Source organism: Oryx dammah, unplaced genomic scaffold, assembly GCF_014754425.2.
Source record: "Oryx dammah isolate SB20612 unplaced genomic scaffold, SCBI_Odam_1.1 HiC_scaffold_26, whole genome shotgun sequence".
In the NCBI taxonomy this organism is placed as follows: Eukaryota; Metazoa; Chordata; class Mammalia; order Artiodactyla; family Bovidae; genus Oryx; species Oryx dammah.
The window spans coordinates 93,664,369-93,690,606 of record NW_024070210.1 but is presented as its reverse complement, the minus strand read 5'-3'; the positions used below and the strand labels follow the sequence as shown (position 1 = coordinate 93,690,606).

General features: G+C 43.2%; 1 protein-coding gene and 1 non-coding gene across 2 annotated transcripts in view; one reads left to right on the top strand and one right to left on the bottom strand.

Moving 5' to 3' along the window:
- Positions 1–26,238, top strand: part of LOC120853752 (ankyrin repeat and death domain-containing protein 1B-like) — a 77,679-nt gene that overhangs the window by 48,059 nt on the left and 3,382 nt on the right. Inside the window, exons 14-15 of the mRNA XM_040227663.1 lie at positions 21,174–21,253; positions 25,305–25,493. Coding sequence (XP_040083597.1) covers positions 21,174–21,253; positions 25,305–25,493 — 269 coding nt within the window. The remainder of the gene's footprint in view (positions 1–21,173; positions 21,254–25,304; positions 25,494–26,238) is intronic.
- On the bottom strand, positions 666–781 carry LOC120853810. The gene has a single exon (XR_005718862.1). It is a non-coding gene; the product is annotated as a U5 spliceosomal RNA (small nuclear RNA).

The window sequence follows — 26,238 nt, the reverse complement described above, 5'->3', positions numbered from 1 at the left end:
ACCTAGACAACATATTACAAAGCAGAGACACTAACCTGGCCAACAAACGTCCATCTAGTCAAACACATGCTTTCCCAATAATCATGTATAGGTGTGAGAATTGACCTATATCAGAAGGCTGAGCACTGAAAAATTGATGCTTTTTAACTATAGTGTTGGGAAAGGCTGCTGAGAGTCTCTTAGTAAGAAAACCTAATATCTTAAAAAAAAAAAAAAAAATCAGTCCTGAATTATTCACCGGAAGGGCCGGTGCTGAAATTTAAACTCCAATAATTTGGCCAGGTGATGCGAAGAACCGACTCTTTGACAAAACGAACTGACTAAATTAAACATAACACGCATTCATTTTCACTTTAATCAGTGGGGAGTCTACCATAATCCCCCAAGACTAGGAGAAAATACACAGCTTAACAAGCTTACTTTCACACACAAATGAAAGAAAGTGGATCAGTCGTGTCTAACTCTTTCCAACCCCATGGAATAAAGTCCTCATAGAAGATTTTCCAAGCGAAAGTACTGGCGTGGGTGGCTATTTTTTTTTCCGAGAGAATCTTCCCCGCCCAGAGATCGAACACAAGTCGCCCATATTATAAACAAGACAGTTTATGCCGTCTGACTAATCCCTCTAATGAACCATTACAATTCTTTCATTAACCAGTATAGGTAGCCTTGCCGAAGCAAGGCCTCAAAAAATTAGTTTCAGACTCAAAATTGTTTCTCTCCACGGAAATCTTTAGTAAAAGGCGAAAGATTTATGCGATTTGAAGAGAAACCAGAGTATAACCTAGAGCCCCGTAAGTCACAGCTCGGGTAACAGGAACGCCTACCACAGTGAGAGTGACTAGCGAACACCGAGAGCCAGTGCCTGAACAAAAATTTCTAGATTACTCTGTAAACAAAGGTCTAATTTCAGAACACATAGGTGAAAGAAAATTTGAAGTTTTATCATTTTAAACTTGTACGGTGTGCAGGGCGCGGTGGGTATGCAAATAAGGCAAGTGGGCGGCCTTTCCGCTCGGGAAAGCTGTCTTCACGCGGCGCCCCTGTGTCAGCACTAGGGGGCGAAGCGGCGGGCGGGCTGGCATCGCCACGCCGCACCGAGCGGAGACCCGGGTTTCAGATGTTTTGTGTATGTGTATGTCCGAGTTTGATTTCTGTTACAGACTTTGCTGTTAAATTGAAAACGAAAAAAAAAAATATATAGCAAGTGATTGGCACCAAATTCATGACCGTGGTTCCTCCCTTCGGTGGATTGAGGGTTTTCAAAGTTTGACAATTTCCTTTTTCTTGAACTGCGTGGTGGGCGCACAGGTGTTTTGTCTGTACCGTGCACGTCCAAGATGTACACTCTGGAATATTCTGCCGTTTGAGAAAAAATCATAGCCGTGTCCTGTTTAAAACTGGAGCTTTGGATGTTCCCAGGGGGTCCAGCGGTTTGGGCTCTAGCTTTCACTCCCTGCTGGTTCCGTTCCTGGAAGGGGAACTAAGATCCCTCAAACTGCGCAGGCCAAGAAAAAAAAAATGGCGCGGGAGCCTGGTGGGCTGCCGTCTATGGGGTCGCACAGTCAGACACGACTGAAGCGACTTATCAGCAGCAGGGTTATTTGACAAGTTACCAAGTTGAGTAAAAGTGTCACAAACAGCCATCAATTGGGCACCCAAAGTCCCACCTGACCATCCCTTCCCACGGACCCCAGAAAGGGTGTCCTGGAGGGCCTCCCAGGAGAGGAGGCCGGTGGAGGCCAGCAGGAAGAGCCCCGGTGCCTCCTGGGCGTGTCTTCCTCATGAAATTTCCCTTCACCCTGCTATGAGGAATTCACAGCTGAATTCAGCAAAAGGGGAAAGCGGTGGGTCCCTACATAACTGGATTTTGAGAGAGAAAAAAGAACATTCAGCAAAAAGTGCTGGAAGAGCAGTGCGTTGCTTCTGAAGTCATGGAACTGCTGTGAAAGGGAGCCGCTGGGTCAGTTCTCCCCAGACGAGAGGCAACAGATTTGATGAAATCTAAGGCTGTGAGTGTGGACCACAGGTCCACAGAGGAAACTGTCTTCCCAGACCCTCCTGCTCATTATCTCCAGCCTTCTGAACAAGGATGAGTTTTTTTGCATTTGGACCTCTAGAGATTTCCTGTAAAGATTCCTTTAAATCAATGGAAGTTCCTCTATTTTCACAGCTGAAACCAACCTATGTTGCACCACCAGACTTTGTAAATATCCAAAGATACATGAGTGGCCCCTGAGGCTGTTCCCTTTAGTGTCCCTCCCTCTCCAAACTTTTTGGTCTGAGTACTTAGTTTTGATCTCTAGGTGGAAGTTACACATAGAGTCAAAATATCTAGACTACTTAACCCTTAACTTCTCCTGGCTGCTCTAATCTCTCTCCTCTGGAGGGGTCACATATTTTTTAGAGCTACAGAGTTGGGAGACACCTCAACATATTTCCCAGTGCCCCCCACCTCTGCTGTCCTACCCAATCCCTTCTGGGTCTACTTAAATCCATTTGATTAATAAAAACCACCTCCCTGTTCGGCTTTCCTTGTGAGCTTTTGGAGTTCCCTCCAAGGCTAATGAGAAGGATTAGTAACTCTGGGCGGGTGTACAGGCTCTCAGTCCCTCTCTGTGGATAAGAAACTGGGCAAGAAAGGCAGCTGTGAAGGTGGAGCAGTCTTTTCCCTTCAGTGCATTTCATGAGCGCCACAATACCTTTAAGCAAATACTAATGTGGTACCAACAATGGATGAGCGGACCCTGAGCTCTGGATCCCGGTTCCCACTGGCTTTGGCTAATATCCTTGACCCCGCTCACAGATCTCAGGCAAAGGACAGACTGTCTCTCCCATGGATGAATCCAGGTTTCTTTAGGAATGGGACTCAGAGACTCCTCTCCCTAGATGACCCAGAGGACTCATGATTTGCTCATTCTGCATGTGGTTCTCATGGCAGCTTCGTTTTAGGATCTCTCAGCTGAGTACCTGGCGCTGCATAGTCAGGGTTCCTCAGTCTTTGCTCAACAAATGGTCAGACTTGGAGGGAAAGCAGTGGGACAGGGAAAACTCAGCCAGCTGAAGAGATAACAGACAGGAAGGCCAGCGGAAGCTGCAGAAGTGGGGAAGGTGCCCCGTAAACCTGCTTTGGTCATTGAGCCCCCTCAGCCTGTCTGATCCTCCCCACACACAGCTGTCTCCCAGGAAAGCATCCAGAGCCCACTGAAAAGGAAGACAGTCCTGATCTCATACAAAACAGGCTATGAACACACCTCTGCTGACTTGAATTGAATGGAATTCAGTCGTAGGCCACACTCCTAGTTAGCATGGATGAAACTGGAGTGTTTGACTTCTTCATCCTGACATTAAATGCTGTTTGATGATGGTTGTCAGCCTGAGGACACCAGACAGCGTTTCACCCTATAATAATTGTTATAACAGCTACCATTCAGTGAGTACTGACCTTGTGCGAGGCTCTTTGCTGAGTGCTCTGTAGTTATTAGGAGAAGGCAATGGCACACCCACTCCAGTACTCTTGCCTGGAAAATCCCATGGATGGAGGAGCCTGGTGGGCTGTGGTCCATGGGGTCGCTAAGAGTCGGATATGACTGAGTGACTTCACTTTCACTTTTCATTTTCATGCATTGGCGAAGGAAATGGCAACCCACTCCAGTGTTCTTGCCTGGAGAATCCCGGGGAAGGTGGAGCCTGGTGGGCTTCCGTCTGTGGGGTCGCACAGAGTTGGACACGACTGAAGCGACTTAGCAGCAGCAGCAGCAGCAGCAGCAGCAGCATCTGTAGTCATTAGCTCATTTAAGCATCCCGGCAATGGCTGCTTTGATGTTGCTACATGGGAATGGCTTAGGGTTGGTGTCTGGTTGCAAAGAGTTGAGAGAATGGCTTGCCATTTTGCTCACAGGCAGAGGTATCTGTACATAAGATTGAGGAAGTATGAAAATCATTTACATCAAAGAATGGAGATATTGCTGATAAAAGAGACATGGAGGTCAAGACATCCCTCAAAATCATGCCTTGGTGCTACGATGAAATAGGTTTTATTCTTCCCAATGCACAGAGGCAGACACTGAGGACTTCAGCAGTTGGAGGACTTGCTAAACCTATATATTTAATATATGCCCAGACCTCAGCCCAAGTCTGTCTGCCTCCAAGCTACGAAATGTGTAGTTGCTCAGTTGTACTTAGAAGAAGTGAAAGAAATTTATAGACTTCATTTGTCAGAAGTTTTTTTGTTATTATTTTTAAGATAGAGGTAAAAAAATGTGAAAGTTTCCTAAAAGAGATGAAATAAAATGAACATTACTGATTAACTGCTAGAGAGTCTTCAATGGAGAATGAAGTTCAACAGGCACAGTGAAGAGGAGGTCCCATTTGAAATCCAAATGCCAGCCCCACAGAGGATACTGCCTTGTGAAAAGAGCCTAGAAAGGGCTACTCCCTAGCGCATGGGCAATGCCCAGGGTCTTCCGAGAAGGGGGACAGTACAGCGTACTGCCTGGAGTCACCAGATCGGAATTCCAACCTGGCTCTGTCACCTTCCAGTTTGGGACCTCAGACCAGGTACTCAGTGTCTCTGAGCCTCGACTTCCTCAGTATAAATGAAAATATTTCTTCATTATACGATTACTATGGGGTTTAACAGTTTAAGTCACTCAGCAATGATTCGTTAGGCACCCCTATGTGCCAAGCTCTAGAGCTCTCACTGAAATAATGTGTGGACACAGCTTTCCTCTGGGCCAAGCACACTGACAAACATTCCATAAGTGGTGCGTAGTTGCTGCAGTCATGCCCAACTCTGCGACCCCATGGACTGTATGCAGCCCACCCCGCTCCTCTGTCCATGGGGGTTCTCCAGCAAGAATACTGGAGTGGGTTGCCATGCCCTCTCTAGGGGATCTTCCCGACCCAGGGGTCAAACCCCAGCATCTCTTGTGTCTCCTGCCTTGTAGGCAGGTTCTTTACCACTAGAGCCACTGTAGCTGTTATTATTATTACCATGCTTCTTATGAAAAGAAGAAAATAGAGACCAGTATGGTGCAAGTGCCGTATACTCCATGGCTCATCGCAGCACCGCCTTGGGTCAAGCACATTCCCAAGAGGCCAGGCCTCCAGAGTAAGATGCGGACGCGCACACAGGGTGGATCCTGCCCACCCCGTAGCCAGGATGAGGGAGCAGAGACTGCTCCTTCCTTGCTTCCTGCCTTGCCCACAGGCAGGGGCCGAGGCCGCCGCCAGCACCGATGACTGCCTTCTGCTCTGTGGTCTGCCCGAGTGCGGGAGGAGTCAGCTGCAGGGCCGGTCCGTCTGTGCCGGCTGCTCTGGTAGTTCCAGCAGGGAGAGGAAGACAGTACAGTTTAGTGGGGTTTATTTGAGACCCACAGCTAACACACCTCATCAGGCTGGCCCAGGACTTGCGGGTACAGATCTTGAATGAGGTGGTCCACGATGCGCATGCTATTGCTCTGAGCGGCAGAGTGGAGGGCATTCATGCCATCCTAAAGAGAGCCAGGGGAGGGGCGGTAATTACTCTGCAACCTTCCCCCTCCTGCACTGTGAGGGAGGGCTTATGTCCGGGTGTGATCCACATACCTGCCTCTTGGCTCTCTGGTCCGCTCCAGCTCTAGTCAACATGAGCACACTCTCGAGACTTCCAGACCAGGCTGCAAGGTGAAGTAGGTCAAGCCATACTTCCTGAAGAAAAGAGAAGAAAGGAATCCATCACTTGAGTGAGCCACCACACTATCTCAACCAACAAAAGCCATGTGAATACCTAACTGCTGAAGATCAAGAAATGAGAGAGTTCAGTGTTCAGCAAAAGTGATATTTCAATTCTATGGGGAAAATGAATACATTTAAAACTAATACAGGTACAAGTGATTCATCATCTGGAAAAAAAACAAAATTAAATCCTGTATCATATCATACATACAAAAAAACCAGACAAACAATAAACATAACTAGAAGACAATTTAGATTATAATGTATAGTGTTTTGATTCAGAAGTTATGAAAGGAGCAAATTGATAAAGTCAGTAAGCATATGATAGATTTTTAACATGTAACTTAATATGGATAAATGGTTCCTTTCTATAATATATGAAGCATCCTTACAAATCAATAAGGACCAAAAAGATACTCTATTAAGATATTAGTGGAAATGAAACCATTTCAGTTTAAATAATCTGGCAATATCTATTAAAATTTAAATACAACCAGCAATCCCACTCCTGGGACTCTATCCTGTGAAAATAAATTTCTGGACTTAATGTTATATAAACAAGGTTATTAATTGCAACCCTTAAAAAGGTAAGTAAATGTCCATCAATATGGGAACACTGAAGAAATCAGGGAACAGTCACACCACATCATGTAGGCATTACAAGCAATTAATCAGGGCTATAACAGTTGGAGAGATTTCCACTAGGTGGCTAGTAAATGTGGGAAATAAGATGCAGAGAAAATATAATACAATCCCATTTTTTATAAAACAAGCAATGACCAAAAACACTCATATGTGTTTATGTATGTATCTATATCTACTGTAAGTGGGTAAGGAGGTGGAAAGATAGCAATGTGGATATGATGATATGAGCAAGAGGACAGGACAGAAATAAACACACAGGTCCTACATTACTAAATGTAGTTACTGGAGAAGAGGAAGCTATGCCAAAAAAGGAAACCCAGAGAAGACTGAAGTCATAAAAAGGATCTACTTATGTATAAATTATTTAAAACACACTCCCTATATAAAACCATGTAAGTGCGTGTGCGCACATACATGTGCGTGAGAGAGGCTGAGATTCTGCTCAAGACCTACTGACCGGCAGTGATGCTGGGACACTCAGACTTGTACAGAGAGGAGCAGGCAGGAAGCGTGAAAGGAACTGGCTAGCAGTTAGCACTGGTTATCTCAGGAGGAGGGAATGAAGGGCTGTGACTTGGGGAAAATTGAGACCTGAGCCCCAGGCCCCAAGTTTAAGAGGTCTCCAGAGCAGGCGTTACGAGCATGATCTGTAGACTCAAACAAACTGACCTCAAACTCTGTCTCTACCACTTCCAAAGGTTGCCGTCTTGCTCAGCTTAGCCAACCCTAAGCCTCAGGATCCTTATCTGTAAGTTCATGTGTCTGCTTTTCTATTTCCTTTTATCCCTGTCAAAAACCCTAAGAATAAGGTCTAAGGGTCTTATCATGTGGTGACTCTAGTTGATAAGACTTTTATACAAGTGAGATTTGCTAAGTGCATAGAATTTACATGTTCTCACCAAAGAAGGAATGAGATGATGAGTGTGTTAACTAACTAGATGGGAGGAGTCTTTTCACAATGTATACACACACCGAATCGTCACTATGTACATTTTAAATGTATCATCATTTCATTTTTCAACTATACCTCAACAAAGCTGAAAAAAAATTCTTAAATAAATCTCTTTTAAAATGAAGGCAAACAACAATAAAAACAAGAAAACCCTGTGGGTATATAGGGGAAATGAGACAGGTACCCAACACTCAAAAACTCTGTCATTGATACATTTTCATTTTTAAAAAATATAGGCTCTGGATGGAACGTTTGTGTCCCTCAATAACTCATATATTAAGTCTAATTCCCAATGTGATGAATTTGAAAATCATGCCTTTGGGAGCTAATTAGGTCAGGAGAATGGAACCCTGATGAATGAGATTAGCATCCTTATAAACAGACACAGAGCTTGACTGCTCTCCACTGAGAGTGAATAAAACCAGAAGTGGCTCTCAGGAGACACTGGAAGTGCTACCATCTTGATCTGGGACTCTGCAGTTTCCAGGTCTGTGAGAAATAAATGTTTGTTGTGGAAACCACCCAGCCTATAGTGTATTTCTTACATCAGACCCTAGTAAAAACAGTAGTACAATTGTACATTAAATGGTTATGTAATCCAATAAACATGGTACTACATATAAAAAAAAATCATATATATCTTCTGTAAATGTGCCTTCCAAAAAGTAAGCATTCTCAGAACATCTTATTTGCCTCTTGTGATCAACTGTATATGTAAACCTGGAGGACAGTTTGATAAATGTATAGCATAGAAATCAATAAACAAGGAATGAGGTTCTGTGGGGGCCTTCCATTTTGAAGTCTATAAGCTTTTTAGCAGTAATTTGCGCTGCCACTGAAACTGCATTAATGTCTTCTCTTATTCTCAGGAAAGTTCAGGTAAGGAGAAGAAAAAAAAGAAAAGAAAAGAACACACCCCAGATTACTGAGATGTATGCTGGGAAATAAGCAGGGTGACAATACACAGCCTTGATGGACTCCTTTTCCTACTTGGAACCAGTCTGTTGTTCTATGTCTGGTTATACTGTTGCTTCCTGACCTGCATACAGATTTCTCAAGAGACAGGTCAGGTGCTCTGGTATTCCCATCTCTTTGAGAATTTTCCACAGTTTGTGGTGATCCACACAGTCAAAGGCTTTGGCATAGTCAATAAAGCAGAAATAGATATTTTTCTGGAACTTTCTTGGTTTTTCAATGATCCAATGGATGTTGGCAATTTGACCTCTGGTTCCTCTGCCTTTTCTAAATCCAGCTTGAACATCTAGAAGTTCATGGTTCACGTACTGTTGAAGCCTGGCTTGAAGAATTTTGAGCATTACTTTACTAGTGTGTGAGATGAGTGCAACTATGTGGTAGTTTAAGCACAAGCTGGAATCAAAATTGCTGGCAGAAATATCAATAACCTCAGATATGCAGACTACACCACCCTTATGTCAGAAAGCAAGGAAGAACTAAACAGCCTCTTCATGAAAGTGAAAGAGGAGAGTGAAAAAGTTAGCTTAAAGCTCAACATTTCAAAAACTAAGATCATGGCATCCAGTCCCATTACTTCGTGACAAATAGATGGGGACGTAGTGGAAACAGTGGCTGACTTTATTTTGGGGGGCTCCAAAATTACTGCAGGTGGTGATTGCAGCCATGAAATTAAAAGATGCTTGCTGCTTGGAAGAAAAGTTATGAGCAACCTAGACAGCATATTCAAAAGCAGAGACATTACTTTGCCAACAAAGGTTCGTCTAGTCAAGGCTATGGTTTTTTTCAGTAGTCATGTACTGATGTGAGAATTGGACTATAAAGAAAGCTGAACGCCAAAGAATTGATGCTTTTGAACTGTGGCGTTGGAGAAGACTCTTGAGAGTCCCTTGGACTGCATGGAGATCCAACCAGTCCATCCTAAAAGAAATCAGTCCTGAATATTCACTGGAAGGCATGATGTTGAGGCTGAAGCTCCAATACTTTGGCCACCTGATGTGAAGAACTGACTCACTGGAAAAGATCCTCATGTTAGGAAAGATTAAAGGCAGGAGGAAAAGGGGATGACAGAGGATGAGATGGTTGGATGGCATCACCAACTCGATGGACATGAGTTTAAGCAAGCTCCAGGGTTGCTGATGGACAGGGAGGCCTGGCATGCTGCAGTCCACGGGATCACAAAGAATCAGACACAACTGAGTGACTGAACTGAACTGAAAGCAGCTTTGAGAGTAGATGTTTGTATTATCCTCTGAGCACCACCTGCCCTCCACCTGGAAGCCTTTGTCCACATCTGGAGTGAGAACTTCCGTTTACCTCGTCGGCCTCTTCCCCAGACTTGGAGGTGCTGCCCACGTTGAACCAGAGTCCTCACCTCTGGGTTATGCAACTGATCCTCTGGGCAGCCATTTTATCCTTACAAATGCATGCTACTGGACATAAGGTCAACATGGGAAATAAGCAAAAGCCTAAGTCCTACTGGTAATGAAGAAACAGCTTTGTCACCAAATACAAAGAGCACATGACATGCATATTCTTTAAAGAGATTTTTCCAAAATGAATACTGTCGATGGAAACAGTTTGTGTGTGTGTGGAGAAAAGAGAACCCAAGCGACCAGATTTCCCCCTTACAATAGTTATGCTCTAATCTGAGCGCTGAAGAATTGGTGCTTTTGAACTGTGGTGTTGGAGAAGACTCTTGAGAGTCCCCTGAACTGCAAAGTGATCCAACCAGTCCATCCTAAAGGAGATCAGTCCAGAATGTTCATTGGAAGGACTGATGCTGAAGCTGAAACTCCATACTTGGCCACCTGATGTGAAGAGCTGACTCATTTGAAAAGACCCTGATGCTGGGAAAGATTGAAGGCAGGAGGAGAAGGGGACATCAGGGGATGAGATGGTTGGATGCATCACCAACTCAATGGACATGAGTTTGAGTAAACTCTGGGAGGCCTGGCATGCTACAGTCCATGGAGTTGCAAAGGGTTGGACATGACTGAGAGACTGATCTGAACTGAACTGAATCCGTTCTACCAAATGATGGGCTTACTGTATCAGCAATATCCACCCTGACCTTGTGATTAAGCAAGAAATCCACAGCAGATAAAGGATTTGTCCCCACTGCAAAATGCAAGGCTGTGAGGTTCATCTGAGGAAACATAATTTGTGTCTTCAGTCATCTGATTACTATTTTGTCTTCTTAAGATTCCTGGTTCTTGAAGTGGCCATAATTTTTTTTTAACCTGGTGTTTGTGTTTTGATTATCTACTCTTTGCCTTGTCTTTAAAAGCAGTGAGAACTGTATCCAGCATAATCTTACGTTTCTCTACTAATAGATAACATCAGAGAATTTCGCAACCAACTGCAGTGTATACAGCAATCTGAAATCCACTGGGTAACCTATGACTGATTATAACAATATAATAGATTTCAATTAGAGTGTAACAGCTATATTTTTCCTGTATGCAATCATTGATAATGGTAGAAAATACTGATAATGCATAAGAAAAAATTCTCCTAGAAGTTCAGTCCGTATGTGGCTCTTTTCCCTGTAGTTTTTTGGACTGTAAATTGTATTGAATCAAACAAATCAAGAAAGAGAAAGAAAGAAACAAAAAGAAAGAAGGGAGGGAGAGAAGGAAGGAAAGAAGGAAAGACACCCACAGAAAAAAAAAAAAGCATGACTGTCTTTTGCTTCAAAGGAAAGCCGACTTGGTGCTCCCAGGATGTCTGGAGACAGTCTGATGTGCTTCACACAAAGGATGTTTTGCTTGTAAGGAAAACACATGTCATATTTCCCACATCCTGGACATTGATTTTGCTTCCAAAAAATTTACTATCCTTTGCTTCTCTAATAAATTATTGCAAAAATATGAGAACTGTTTAAACATCTGATTTCCTTAGTAGCTAAATCGGTGATAAAGTAGGTTTGACAAAACATGAGTTACCCTTGCTATTGTTTGCAGTCTAGAGCTATATTCTAGGATGTCCAATTTGGGCTTAGAAACTCCCCTTTAACTTTATTTGTGAATAAGGATACAAACCAAAATAGCATCCAAGATAAGTCAGTAAAACCACTTCCATTTTTTTTTCATCTTTGTCATCACCGATTTTAAAGAACTCTACAAGCAACCATGTCAGCAATCTGCTGTAAACAGGACTAAAAAAAAGATGTCACTAGAAACTATAATTCACCAAGAGTTTATGATAACTTGCTCCACTGGCTGTTAGTTTCAGTGTATTAAGTACTTTTATATAAAAGTATGGTTTAAAATATTAGAAAGTTATGTGGAAAATTTTTCAAAGGGTTATTGAAAGGTACATTGAAGAGGATCTATTTCCTGCTGTTTAGAAAAATGATTATTGCTTTACTTATTCAACAGTTAATCTAGGTATTACCTTCAAAGATCCTTATTTCTTTTGCTCCCTTCCTTTCTTGTTTCCTTTCTTCTTTTTTGTTCCTAAAATTGTTCTGCTGCAAAAGTTTGCCATTTTTCTACTCTTTCTAGGATGTCTATGTATAATGAACAGGATATTCACACATAACATAGTCAATAAAGCAGAAATAGATGTTTTTCTGGAACTCTCTTGGTTTTTCTATGATCCAGTGGATGTTGGCAATTTGATATCTGGTTCCTCTGCCTTTTCTAAATCCAGCTTGAATATCTGGAAGTTCATGGTTCATGTGCTGTTGAAGACTAGCTTGGAGTATTTTGAGAATTACTTTCCTAGGCTGTGAGATGAGTGCAATTGTGTGGTAGTTTGAGCATTCTTTGGCATTGCCTTTCTTTGGGATTGGAATGAAAACGGACCTTTTCCAGTCCTGTGGCCACTGCTGAGTTTTCCAAATTTGCTGCCATCTTGAGTGCAGCACTTTCACAGCATCATCTTTTAGGATTTGAAATAGCTCAACTAGAATTCCATCACTGCTGGGAGCCAGCCTGAGGAACTCCGCCCATGGCAAAAGTCATGAGGAAGGAGGCTCGGCATTACGCAAAGGCGGGATCGAGCCTCAGGAGACCCGCTATTCCTGAGCATCTACCCCCCAAACCAGAGTCTGCCTACTTTACTGCTTCATGCTCTCACCTACACCTCTGACTTTATGGGAGGCTGCCCCCACCACCTCTCTCAGAGAAGGAGTTAACTTGCAGCTCCAGTCAATAAAAATTCCTGGGTGTGACAAGAGTGTTTCAACTTACAAACTCCTCTGAATTTTCCCTAGCCTGCCCGAGCAGGTTCGTCCGGCCACATGTGATTGCTTACAGCCTCCCAGCCGTGAGAGGCACGAGATGCTTTAAACTCTCTAAATACAGACTTTTTTAAGAAGTTAGAAAATTATTAGTATAGTATAGTGGGTTGGTTAGAAATTATACTGGTGAAGGGTTTTCATTTGTTGGGCCAATATTTGCTGCTAAGTCTCCATATTCCTTGCCCTTATACAAATATATAACTAGCATATAGGAGAAATAAGTATTAACCTTTAAGATTAATCATGTTTATCCTTAGGCTATAAATTCCTTTCCTAATTGTAACCCACTACACCCTCACCCTATAGGAATGCAACTTTATCTGGTACCTTCAGAGGGTGGCTCCTGGTTTAAGAAAAAAAATCACCCCTGGAAAAAAATAAGTTTTCTGGTTGACTGACCGTTATCAGGAAAGGCCATAAAATGTCAGCAGGCCTCATGGCCAAAAGATGATGTAAAACCCCTAAGACATTTTTGTATACATTTATATGAAGCTCCTGATTTTGATAAAGGTCAGGTCTGCTGACCCCATGTGACTCTGTATTCATCCCTATGTATAACATAAAGTATATAAGCGAACCTGAAAAATAAGGAAAACGGATCAGTTTCTGGAAAGACTGATTCCCCCGTGTCATTCTTTCTTTCCCCTTCTGGCTGAATTCCCATCTGGAGTGTGGATACTCGCCAAGCCTGCTAATTTTGCCCTGGCTTCTAAGACCCACGGGAGAGGGAGCCCAAGGCAGGGCACTCTCCGGTATTCAAGTGGGTGCCAGTGGCCTACGTAGGTGGTGCAAACTCCTTGTCTTGGAGTTTTATTGGTATTCCACATAAACCAAGTTATTCAGCATCTTTTTCTCCACTAATTTTCCTACTACACTATTCTTTTCTAATCTCTCTTTATATTTCTAATTAAATAGCTTTTTCCTAGGATGCCGATTCCATCTCCCCTTCAAATTACCCTGGATTCACCAGGGCTGGACCCTGGCTCATCACCTCCACTAGTTTTGTTCATAGTGATGCTTCCTAAGGCCCACTTGAGTTTGCATTCCAGGATGGCTGGCTCTAGGTGAGTGATCAGACCATCTTGATTATTTGGGTCGTGAAGATCTTTTTGTACTGTTCTTCTGTGTAGTCTATCCTTTGTGAAATGAACCTAAATTGGACATACCTTGTATCTTGATATTAACATCCCAGTTTTAATTGAGATAAGTTAATAATTTTTATTCTCAACAATAAAATATGTATTTTAAAAATTATTTATTTTTTTGAAAAGATGATAAATTCACATGATCCAAGAATTTACAAATCAGTAAATGTTTTCCAGTAAACATTTCCCATTCACCCTTACCCTCTATTGTCTGGCTCTCATGCTATCCTTGCCATACATACACATTATTATCAATTTCTTCTCTTCTTTCCAGAGTTTCTTTATGTATAAACAGCAAACATAAATATATTATACCCTTAGTCTATTCCTCCATCCTTTTTATACAATAGTATATACCTATATTGAGTGCTGCACTCAATATGCCAGGAAATTTGGAAAATTCAGCAGTGGCCACAGGATTGGAAAACATCAGTTTTCATTTCAATCCCAAAGAAGGACAATGCCAAAGAATGTTCAAACTACCGCACAATTGCACTCATCTCACATGCTAGGAAAGTAATGCTCAAAATTCTCCAAGCTAGGCTTCAACAGCATGTGAACTGAGAACTTCCAGATGTTCAAACTGGACTTAGAAAAAGCAGAGGAACCAGAGATCAAATTGCCAACATCCATTGGATCATAGAAAATGCAAGAGAATTCCAGCAGAGCATCTACTCTGCTTTATTGACTATGCCAAAGTCTTTGACTGTGTGGATCACAATAAACTGTGGAAAATTCTTTAAGAATTGGGAAACCAACCACCTTACCTTCTACCTGAGAAACCTGTATGCAGGTCAAGAAACAACAGTTAGAACTGGACATGGAACAATGGACTGGTTCAAAATCAGGAAAGGAGTACGGCAAGGCTGTATATTATCACCTATTTATTTAACTTATATGCAGCGTACATCATGTGAAATGTTGGGCTGGATGAAGCACAAACTGGAATCAAGATTGCTGGGAGAAATATCGTTAACCTCAGATATGCAGATGACACCACCCTTATGGCAGACAGCAAAGAGGAACTAAAGAGCTTCTTGATGAAAGTGAAAGAGGAGAGTGAAAAAGTTGGCTTAAAACTCAACGTTCAAAAAATGAACATCATGGTATCTGGTCCCATTATTTCATGGCAAATAGATGGGGATACAGTGACAGAGTTTATTTTCTTGGGCTCCAAAATCACTGCAGATGGTGACTGCGGTCATGAAATTAAAAGATGCTTACGCCTTGAAAGAAAAGTTATGACTAACCTAGACAGCATATTCAAAAGCAGAGACATTGCTTTGCCTACAAAGGTCCGTCTAGTCAAAGCTATGGGTTTTCCAGTAGTCATGTATGGATGTGAGGATTGGATTGCAAAGAAGGCTGAGCACCAAAGAATTTATGCTTTTAAACTGTGGTGCTGGAGAGGACTCTTGAGAGTCCCTTGGGCTGTGAGGAGATCTAACCAGTCCATCCTAAAGGAAATCAACCTGAATATTAATTGGACTGATGCTGAGGCTGAAGCTCTAATACTTTGGCCACCTGATGCAAGGAGCTGACTCGTTGGAAAAGAGCCTGGTGCTGGGGAAGATTGAAGCAGGAGGAGAAGGGGATGATAGAGGGTGAGACGGTTGGATGGCATCACTGACACAATGGGCATGAGTTTGGGCAAGCTCTGGAAGATGGTTAAGGACAGGGAAGTCTGGTGTGCTGCAGTCCATTCATTGCAAAGAGTCAGAGGACTCTCTGAGGACTGAATGAAACACATTGTCCTATGTTTAGCATTTTTCCCTTACCAGTATAAAGCAGTATACTTTATAAAGTATATAAGCACATGGAGAGAGTTTCTTCTTTTGTTACAGTTACATAATGGACTGTGGTGAGAACATAACATAATTTGTTTAGTTTCCAACTAATGGGCATTTAAATTATCCTTGTATGCTTATGGTAAGTCACTTCAGTTGTGTCCAACTCTATGCAACCCTATTGTCTATAGCCCACCAGGCTCCTCTGTCCATAGAATTCTCAAGGCAAGAATACTGGAGCGGGTTGCCATGCTCTCCTCAGGGCATCTTCCCGACCCACCCAGGGACTGAACCCATATTTCCTATGACTCCTGCATTGGCAGGTGGGTTCTTTACCACTAGTGTTACCTGCGGAGAAGGCAGTGGCACCCCACTCCAGTACTCTTGCCTGGAAAATCCCATGGACGGAGGAGCCTGGTAGGCTGCAGTCCATGGGGTGGCTGAGGGTTGGACACGACTGAGCAACTTCACTTTCACTGTTCACTTTCATGCGTTGGAGAAGGCGATGGCATTCCACTCCATGCATTGGAGAAGGAAATGGCAACCCACTCCAGTGTTCTTGCCTGGAGAATCCCAAGGACGGGGGAGCCTGGTGGGCTGCCGTCTATGGGGTTGCACAGAGTCGGACACGACTGAAGCGACTTAGCAGCAGCAGCAGCACAATGAATAAATTTATATGTGTCTAAATTGCTTTTCAAATTTATTTACATATTTTAATTGTAAAATATATTCAATATAAGGTGTGCATTTTAACCATTTTAATTTTCTTATTTTATTAAAAAGTTTTTTATTTAGCTATTTATTGGCCTCACCGTGCAGCATGTCGGATCTTAGTTCCCTAAATGGGGATCAAATCTACACTCCCTGCATTGGTAGCGTGGAATCTTAACCACCAGACCACTAGGGAAGTCCCCATTAACCATTTTTAAATGTCCAGTTCTGTAGTGTTAAGAACATTCACTTTGTTATATAGCCAAACTCCAGAACGTTTTCATCTTACAAAACTGAAACTCTATAAACTATAACATTCATTTCTTCCTCTTCTAGCCCCATTCTACCTCCTGTCTCTGAATTTGACTGCTCTGGGTACCTCATCTAAGTGGAATCATATGATATATTCCCTTTTGTGACTGTGTACTCAAGGCTCAACCAAGTTGCAACATGTATCAGAATTTCCTTCCTTTTTAAGGTCGAATAAGATTCCCTTGTAAGTATACCACCTTTTGCTCATCCATGAGTGGACATTTGGGTTGCTTGCACCTTTAAGCCGTATTGTATATTTGTTTTTAAAGATGGACAGCTTTATTTCTTGCATGTGATGCAATTCTGCAGGCTCAACCATGGAGGGGCTTGGGTGACCAGCTGTTAGGTCCCAGTTTTCCTGAAAAGATATAAAAGAAGACATTGTGTGGCAGCTCTGCAAGGTACTCACACTCACTCACAATCACATCTTTGTTCAATTCTTGCGTCTCTTCTGCGAGGTGGATGAAATTATCCCAGTTTTTAAGAAAAGACTTGGGAGGTTTTTTGATGACATCAAGGCCATTGTAAGAGGCACCGCTGAGCATCAAAGCCAAAGCTACTGGCTGCTTGGCTCCCCAGCACTTCTAGAAGTTGCAGTTTTTCCTTCCAGATCTTTACCCTCACTGGTCATGAGCTCAGTTCAGTTCAGTTCAGTCGCTCAGCTGTGTCCGACTCTTTGCAACCCCATGAATCGCAGCATGCCAGGCCTCCCTGTCCATCACCATCTCCCGGAATTCACTCAGACTCACGTCCATCGAGTCCGTGATGCCATCCAGCCATCTCATCCTCTGTCGTCCCCTTCTCCTCCTACCCACAATCCCTCCCAGCATCACAGTCTTTTCCAATGAGTCAATTCTTCGCGTGAGGGGGCCAAAGTACTGGAGTTTCAGCTTTAGCATCATTCCTTCCAAAGAAATCCCAGGGCTGATCTCCTTCAGAATGGACTGGTTGGATCTCCTTGCAGTCCAAGAGACTCTCAAGAGTCTTCTCCAACACCACAGTTCAAAAGCATCAATTCTTCGGCGCTCAGGCTTCTTTACAGTCCAACTCTCACATCCATACATGACCACTGGAAAAACCATAGCCTTGACTAGACGGACCTTTGTTGGCAAAGTAATGTCTCTGCTTTTCAATATGCTATCTAAGTTGGTCATAATTTTTCTTCCAAGGAGTAAGCATTTTTTAAATTCATGAGGTCAGGGCATCCCTAATTCCCATTGCAAGCCTGCATCCTCCCTAGTCCATTTCAGGACCATGCATTTCATGTTTGTGGATTGTGAAGTGGTGAAATGTTATTTTACTTGTCTCTGTATGTTAGTTTTCTTTTTCTGAACATAAAAGTAATACAGTTTGGAAAACATGTTTGTTTCAGTTTGTAACAAACTGGGGAGGAAAACAAAACCAGCCATATTTCCATCACTTAGGTGAAATTCCACTAGTGGTGGCTCATTAAATTCCATTAACATTTAGTGTTAGTATTGGTTTGGCCAAAAAGTTCAATTAGGTTTTTCTGTCACGATGTCTTACAGAAAAGCCAAAGGAACTCTCGTCCAGCTTGATAGTAGCGTTAGTAGCTTCTCGTGCTTTCTTTCTGTACTTTATTCTATTTTTTCGTTAACAACACCTCCAGGGCAGTCTGGTGAGGAGAGAATCCATAGCATTGGGCAGGGAACTTATGTTGGGGCCCTAATGCAAGTGGATTGAATATTCCAGTGAACATGTCTCTGCTACAGCTCGATTCTCTTTTCAAAACAAAAGCCACAGTTTCCTGGGCCTCATGATCTGTGTTCCAGATTTCCTTTCTCCTCCTCCCTCTTTTCTCATTGGGTCTGGTGCCTAGTTGGCATCCAGGATGTTTATAATTAATGATAAAAACTCTCTTTTCTCCCTGTTCCCATGATTTTTACTAAAAATAAGTGACTGTTTCTAAGACTGAATGAAGGTCTGGTCTGGCCCTAGTAGCTCAGATGGTAAAGAATCTTCCTGCAATGCAGGGGACCTGGGTTCGACCCCTGGGTCAGGAAGATAATGGCTCTCCATTCCAGTGTTCTTGCCTGGTCTATCCTGTGGACAGAGGAGCCTGGTAGGCTACAGTTCGTGGGGTCACAAAGAGTCGGACACGACTGAGTGACTAACACACACACACACTGGATGGGAAAGAAGGAGCCAAGTTTTGGGGTAAAGTTGACTTTTCCTGTCCTCTCAGCCTCCGGTGTCACAAAGCTCCCAGAGGGCCACGCACCCTCAACAGCACAAGTATCTGCATTTCTACTCCAGTCATGCTCCCTGCAAAGGTTTTCCTATGAGCTTGAAACCTCTGGCTCTCAGAATGCTGCCTTCCCCAAATAGGCTCATTATGGTGATTCAGACAGCTTTACAAGCCAGAATTTAGATAGCATACAATTAGACGCTTGCTAAATGCCTGCAGAATGAAGTTCTTAATTTCATTACTATCTCTTTTGATTAGAAGCTGATTACTTTCAGCTCTAATTTTCAGGTTCACCTGGGTCTCAGTGTCTGGACTAGCACACAAATCATTTGAATTGGTGGGAGGTACATTTCACAAATACTCAGCCGTGTGAGAGACTTATCAGGATAAGTTTCTGGATCTCCAAGCGTAGAAACATGGGTTTCTGAGGTTGGAACTTCTTCTGAGGTTATTTCTTTTCTTTCTTTCTTCTTCTTTTTTTTTTAAGGAAAAATATTTATTTATTCGGCTGTTCTGGGTCTTTGTGTGGCATGTGGGATCTATCTCCCTGACCAGGGGTCAAACCTAGGCCTTCTGCACTGCGGACGGGGAGTCTTAGCCTCAGGACATCCAGGGAAGTCCCTTCTGAGGTTCTTTCTGACCATTCATTTTAATCACCTTCAGGATCTCTGAGCAGATTTTCCATGGGTCCTTTGGAAAGCAAATGAGAACCAGCATCTTTTGCTTGGGGACAGTATAGATGTGTGGCTTGTGCACTGCACAAAGTCTAGGGGGACTTTGAACTATACCCACCTTGACAAAGGTATGTCATTTGTAATTTATATGAGGCGCCCTATGGGCTCCAAGGATTTATGCCCCCAGATTATGTCTAAAACAGCCTTTATTGCTCATTCCAAGGGCTTCCCAGGTGGCGCTGTAGTAAAGAATCCATGTGCCATGCGGGAGACACAGGAGATGGGGGTTTGATACCTACGTTGGGAAGAGCCCCTGGAGGAGGGCCTGGCAACCCACTCCAGTATTCTTGCCTGGAAAACTCCATGGACAGAGGAGACTGGCAGGCTATAGTCCATAGAGTCTCAAAGAATCCAACATGACTGAGCAACTGAGCATGCATGAATGATTTGGTTAAGATTCCAACCCCTCATCTTTGTTTAAAGGTGGTATGATATAATAGAAAAATCTCTGGATAGGCGTCCAGGAAGTTGAATTCTACATTGTATTAGTGTTGCCATTATTGATATTTATTCTGAATAAAATTCATGCCTCTTCTGTTTTATTACTCCACCCTCCTCAATAGATGGCCTTTACTTGCTGATCTAACGTGGCCCTTTGGGCTCCTGCCGTCATGTCAGCATTCCCCTTGGGGAGGAGGAGGGAAGGATGGGGAATGACATCCCTCTTCTCTTTAAGGATACTTCCCAGAAGCTGCATGTGCTGCTTTATTTACACGCCACTGACCAGTACTTAGTTCACATAGGGAAATACTCGGGTGGCCAAATGCCCAGCTAAAATCAGGAGATCTCTTTTAGAAGAAAGGAGGAAAGGCAGTTTGGTGGGGTAAGCACGCATGGGATATTAGCTAAAGTCTGTGCCACAAGTGGAGTTAGCTTTTGGAGGAGAAATGTGTGTGATCACATTATTTATTTGCCAAGGACTTCCCAGTGCAGTGAGCCAGAGTGACCCCTGCCAATCTTAGAGAAATGCTTGGGTTCTCATTGATAGCGTGTGTATAAAAAATCACCTGTTGATGGTGGGTCCCTAGGCCACAATCCTTTCTCTTGCCCCATTGACACAGCTTGTGACACTACCAACATCTAGCATCTCTTAGACCATTATCATGTGCCACAAGCAGTTCTAAGGGCGCAATATGTGTTATCACACTTGCCCCTCACCACTACACAGAGGGGAAGTTATTGAGACCCAGGGAAGCTGAGGACTGGTCCACATTTTCCCTGCAAGGAAGCAATGGTGGTGGTGTAGTTGCTAAGTCGTGTCCGACTCTTGCAACCCCATGGACTGTAGCCCGCCAGGCTATTTGTCCATAGGATTTTCTAGGCAAGAATACTGGAGTGGATTGTTGCAGTTCAGTTCAGTTCAGTCGCTCAGTTATGTCCGACTCTTGTGACCCCATGGAGTGCAGCGTGCCAGGCCTCCCTGTCCATCACCAACTTCCAGAGCCTACTTAAACTCATGTCCATTGAGTCAGTGATGCCATCCAACCATCTCATCCTCTGTCTTCCCCTTCTCCTCCCACCTTAAGTCTTTTCCAGCATCAGGGTCTTTTCCAATGAGTCAGCTCTTTGTATCAGGTGGCCAAAGTATTGGAATTTTAGCTTCAACATCAGTCCTTCCAATGAGTATTCAGGACTGATTTCCTTTAGGATTGACTGGTTGGATCTCCTTACAGTCCAAGGAACTCTTAAGAGTCTTCTCCAACACCACAGCTCAAAAGCATCAATTCTTTGGTGCTCAGCCTAAGGGGAAGACTGCCCTGGCTGTGGCTGCAAGGAGCAGCGGCAGCCTCTGCGTGGATGTGCTCACCACAGCTGAGAGGCACCACGTCTAGAGAAAAGTAAGGAAGGCTCAGGATCAGCTCAGCGGAGGCGTCTTCTACAACCCCCTCTTCTGACGGGGCAGGGGGGGTCTGTGTGATTCTTTTTTCTGCTCTAGTGGCCAGGGCCCTGGGAGTGTGGGTTCACTGTCTCTTGTCCTGTGCTGTCCCATTCATGGCATGAACAGCTGAGTCTCTTCACCCTTTGTTAGTACCAGTGGTGGGAACAGAGGTGTGGAGCTCAGTGGGGCCAAGCAGGCCAGTCTACTTTGGCTCTAAGGAGCCCAGCGTGAGCGCCCAGGAGGGGGACTGCTGGCTGTGCCTGCTGTCACAAAGTCTCTGGCTATATATGGTTCCTTCTGGAAGTTCCCAGACTCCCATTCTACTAAGGGATCAGATGTCATTTGGATGGGTTAGTCGCTCAGTCATGTCTTACTCTTTGTGACCCCAAGGACTGCGGCCCACCAGGCTCCTCTGTCCATGGGATTCTCCAGGCAAGAATATTGGTGTGGGTTGCCATTCCCTTCTCCAGAGGGTCTTCTTGACCCAGGGATCGAATCCACGTCTCCTCCATTGCAAGTGGACTCTTTACCATCTGAGCCATCAGGGAATGAGCCATCAGTCCTGGTTGCTGCTGCTGCTGCTCAGTCACTTCAGTCGTGTCCGACTCTGTGTGACCCCATAGATGGCAGCCCACCAGGTTCCCCCATCCCTGGGATTCTCCAGGCAAGAACACTAGAGTGGGTTGCCATTTCCTTCTCCAATGCATGAAAGTAAAAAGTGAAAGTGAAGTCGCTCAGTCGTGTTCGACTCTTAGCGACCTCATCATGGACTGTCCTGGTAGCGAAGTTCATATTTAGTTTTTGTATCTTTGTCTTTTATTTGGCTGCATTATTTAAATTTCAGAAAGCATTAAAGCAACAGCAATTCTGAATGTGCCTTTATGATATACAGTTTAAGTACCACGTTATTTGGACACAATTTTTCTTCCTCTTTTTAACTACAAGCCCACAAAATATGAACACCCAAAGATGGCAAACCAGGTAGGTTTGTGTAAGTTACTTTTTACAAAACAGTTTAAATACTTTCAAACAAGTATTTACTCTAGCACTGATGAACTATACTACTGAGGATATATGTATTCTAGTAAGAAACCAATAATGAAAATGATTATGACCATTAGTAAAGGTCAGTCCTATCCACGTCTCAAACGTTTGACATTTGTATGTGCTGCACAGAAATGGTGAAGCTCTTGTTAGGTGGGGATAGAAGAGCTGAAATAGCAGCCAGTGATTATTCAGATACCTTAGGAATCCTACGTTAAAAGTTGTTAAAATAAAATCTTTTGCTTTATATTTTTATTAGATATTCCTATTTAGAGTTTTGCAGTTTGCAACATACCACTGTGCTGGCTGTTCAGTACTCAAGTGCTGGGAACCACCACAGGAGATTCCACCCATGACAAAGGTCATGCGGAGAAGACCTGATAGGCAAAGGCAGATCAGGATTCGAGGGGCTCCCTGGACCTGCTCGAGCATCTACCCCAAAACCAGAATCTGTCTGTCTTATTATTTTATGTCTTTCACAAACTCTTCTGACATTAACAGGGGGCTATCCCCGACCACCTTTCTCTGGAGAAAATCAACTTAGGGCTCTAGCTAATAAGTCTCTTGGACATGATAGGAGTATTTCAATTCAAACCCCCTCTGTTGGCATTCTAGCTTGCCTGGCAGGTTTATCCAGACTCTTGCAGCTACACTTATGATTATTCACAGCCTCCCAACTGTGAGAGGCATGGAAAGCCTAAAAATATAGAGCCTTTCAAAGAGTTAAAAACTATTAGAGTAGTGCTGGTGTAGGATTTCATTATTGGGCCAGTGTTTGCTGCTAAGTTCCCATATCTCTTATCCACTGTGCACCTGGGAGTGCATTAGTTAACATAGTTGGAATTTAAGAAAAACAAGCAGTAACCTTGGAATTAACCACATCAGACTTTTGAGCTAATTGGTTCTTTCTTTGTTGTAACTCACTGCACCTTTGCTCCATGAGAAATGTAACTCTGTTTAGCATTTTCTGAGGCTGACATAGATTAGAAATATAAAGAAAAAAAACATTTCAAGGGAAAATAAGTTTTCTGGTTGAGCAGCCTTTATCAAAAGAGGGTCATAAAATGTCCACAGGCCTCCAAGGCCAGAAGATAGTGTACACAACATTTTTTATGGGAAAGGTTTGCAGAAAAAATCCTGGTCTCGATAAAGGCAAAACTGCTAGTGTTTGGGCTGATTCTGTATGACCTTGCATCTTTCATTTCCCTCTATGTACAAGTCAAGGTATAAAAGTCCCTTTTAAAAATAAAGTTATGGGCCTCGCTCACCGAAGAAGCTTGGTCTCCCTGTGTCTTTCTTTCTCTCCTCTGTTTTCTTATCTGCAACATTCTTTCTTTATCTCTCTCTAAATCATTCTCTTCCCTTGATGCTGTTTCTCCTGAGGGTTCCCCTTGATCCTGCGGGGGCTGGACCCCTGCACTCAAGTATTCTGCAATGGTCATGCAAACGTTATTCATCTTGAGAATACAAAAACTGGTCTCCAGGACATTCCTCTGCCTTCTGGCATCAGTATTCCCTCTGATAGCTGCCACTCATGCAGCATCTCAATAGAATTCCCACCCCCCACCCCACCAAGATTCAATTCCTTTGGGCAAGAATTTCAATACTATACAACCACCCTCCACTGTCCTAGACTGAATCCCTGGTCCAATAGGCTGGAGCCAGAATTTAGGACCTAGTCCCTCTTCCCCTGAAGAACCTCACGCCCGGAGCGATGTCTAATTTGCCAATGCTGAGAAATGTCCCTGTAAGGACTTTTAAGGCAAATGCACTGATTTGCCTCTTTGCTCACAGTACTGTTTAATTGGCTCAATAATGCTGGTACATTGGGATTATTTCAGAGTCCACTCTGTCCTCCTCAGACTTTTCTTATTTGTCTCTAAGACAAAACAAACTAGACAAAGTTGACAATTAGAATTGTTTAATCGCTCTCCTTTTTCCTCTGATTTCTATTCCCTCTTCTTTTTCCTCTTCCTCTTTGTCTAGCCTCACTCTCACTTTCTTAGATCATCACTATGTTTTATTGAGGATGACTTTCCCAGGTTCCATCTTTTTGCTTGTTTTTTAAGTGGTTGTTTTCACATTTTCTTTAAAAATAGGAATATTCACTGGTTCTATTTTTAAGATGAGAATAAATCACTTTCCTACCAGATGAATAAGGCCTCTTTCCTTGCCAATCTTTAAGATGGGAGATTTAGACGGACTTTGAAAATCATAAATCATGCCTGTAGTTGGTGATGTAGACCCACAGAAAATGCTAAGAGTTGTTAACCCCTGGTGACAACTAGGATCCTGAAGTCTGGAGTTGGAGGAAGACTTTATTTTTTTAGATGTATATCCTTAACATTTTTTTAAACCAAATTTATTTATTGTTATTATTTTAAACTCTCTTTGTTATTAAAGAAGTTTATATCCTGGCCTAATATAAAATGGTTCCTAATAAGAAAATTAGAAAAACCATTGAAATTTCCTTTCTCTCTCATATCCATTTACTCATCTACCTAACCACCTAATCATCCATCATTGAATTCAATGGTTTAAATGGGAGCTTCCTAACATCTGGTTTATGCTATTTTAATTTCCACCAGTTCTGGCTTATGTTATTCCTGCAAATAGTTCAGTGCTTTACAGATGAGCTATTAATGCTTCCACTGCCTGTTGAAAAACACCTGGGCTTTCCAAATCCCCGGCCCTTTCTGTGGAAGCCTGAAGGACAGCCCAGTCCTGGAATGCACACAGCAGGTGTGCTTCCAGAGAAATGAAAGTGCTGTAGTGCAGAGTTGAGAGCAGAGGCATTTTGTAGCCTTCCCTTTAACTGTTGGTGTTTGGGATTTTCATCTTCTTCGATTTCCCATTTTCAGGAGATGAGATGACAAGAAAAGGAACAGGGCAGCTGCCACTCCTCCTGTTTGTTGGAGTCCGCCACCCCCACTCTTATCTCTTTTAGGTGGAGAAAGGCTGGGGTGAAAAAGACCCTGCATTCTAAAACCTTAAACAATTATGGGACAGTCATTCCTCCCATTCTTATCCCAGCTTCTGTTCACAAATTCCAGATGCTAGAGAAAGGTCTTGCCGTGCTCCTTGGCCAAGTTTCCCGGGAGTTTTTGTGGACCTTCCTGAGGAGTTTACTGATGCTGTGAGGGTGCAGGCTGGTCCATCCTGGAGGCTGGGGCACAAGCCCCGCCCCCTCCCCCCACTTTCTTCTCATAGGTTTCGAAAACCAAGTTCCCATACCACTTTAGTCCACTTCTTGCCCCAGCATTGACTTCCAGATTGCTGTTCAGACTATCTTTCACTAAGATTCACTTTTATTAAAAAGAAAGACAAAAATAGAAGCCACTGTACGTAAAAGAGGGAAGGAGACCTCTTGGTGGGCTGTGTGTCCTGGGTGTCCCTTATTCACCCCTCCGGGGAGGCTTGTCTGGAGCCCTGATGGCATGTGCATGACAGGCGCAGTCCTGAGGAGCCGTGATCTCTGCTTCCCCTCTGTGATTCCCTCCAGTTGTTTCGGTTGGATTCTGTAGGACTCTGGTGGAATCTTTGTGTGTCTCTGTGTGTGTATTCTTCAAAGGGACAAAAGTTTCTGAACTTTGACAAGTCAGAAAACAAGACTCAATCCAGGCATGGTGCTGTTGGACAGCCTGGCTGAAGTGCTGTAATACACTTTGTATTACATACGTGATTGTATTACATGGAGTGCCGTTGTATTACACACAATGTGATTGTATTAGAGTGCAGTTGTATTACACACAACGTGATTGTATTATGTACTGTGAAGTTGTATTACACACTACGTGATTGCATTACATACCGTGCAGCTGTACTACACAAGTAATTGTATTACGTACCGTGCAGTTGTATTACACACAATGTGATTGTAT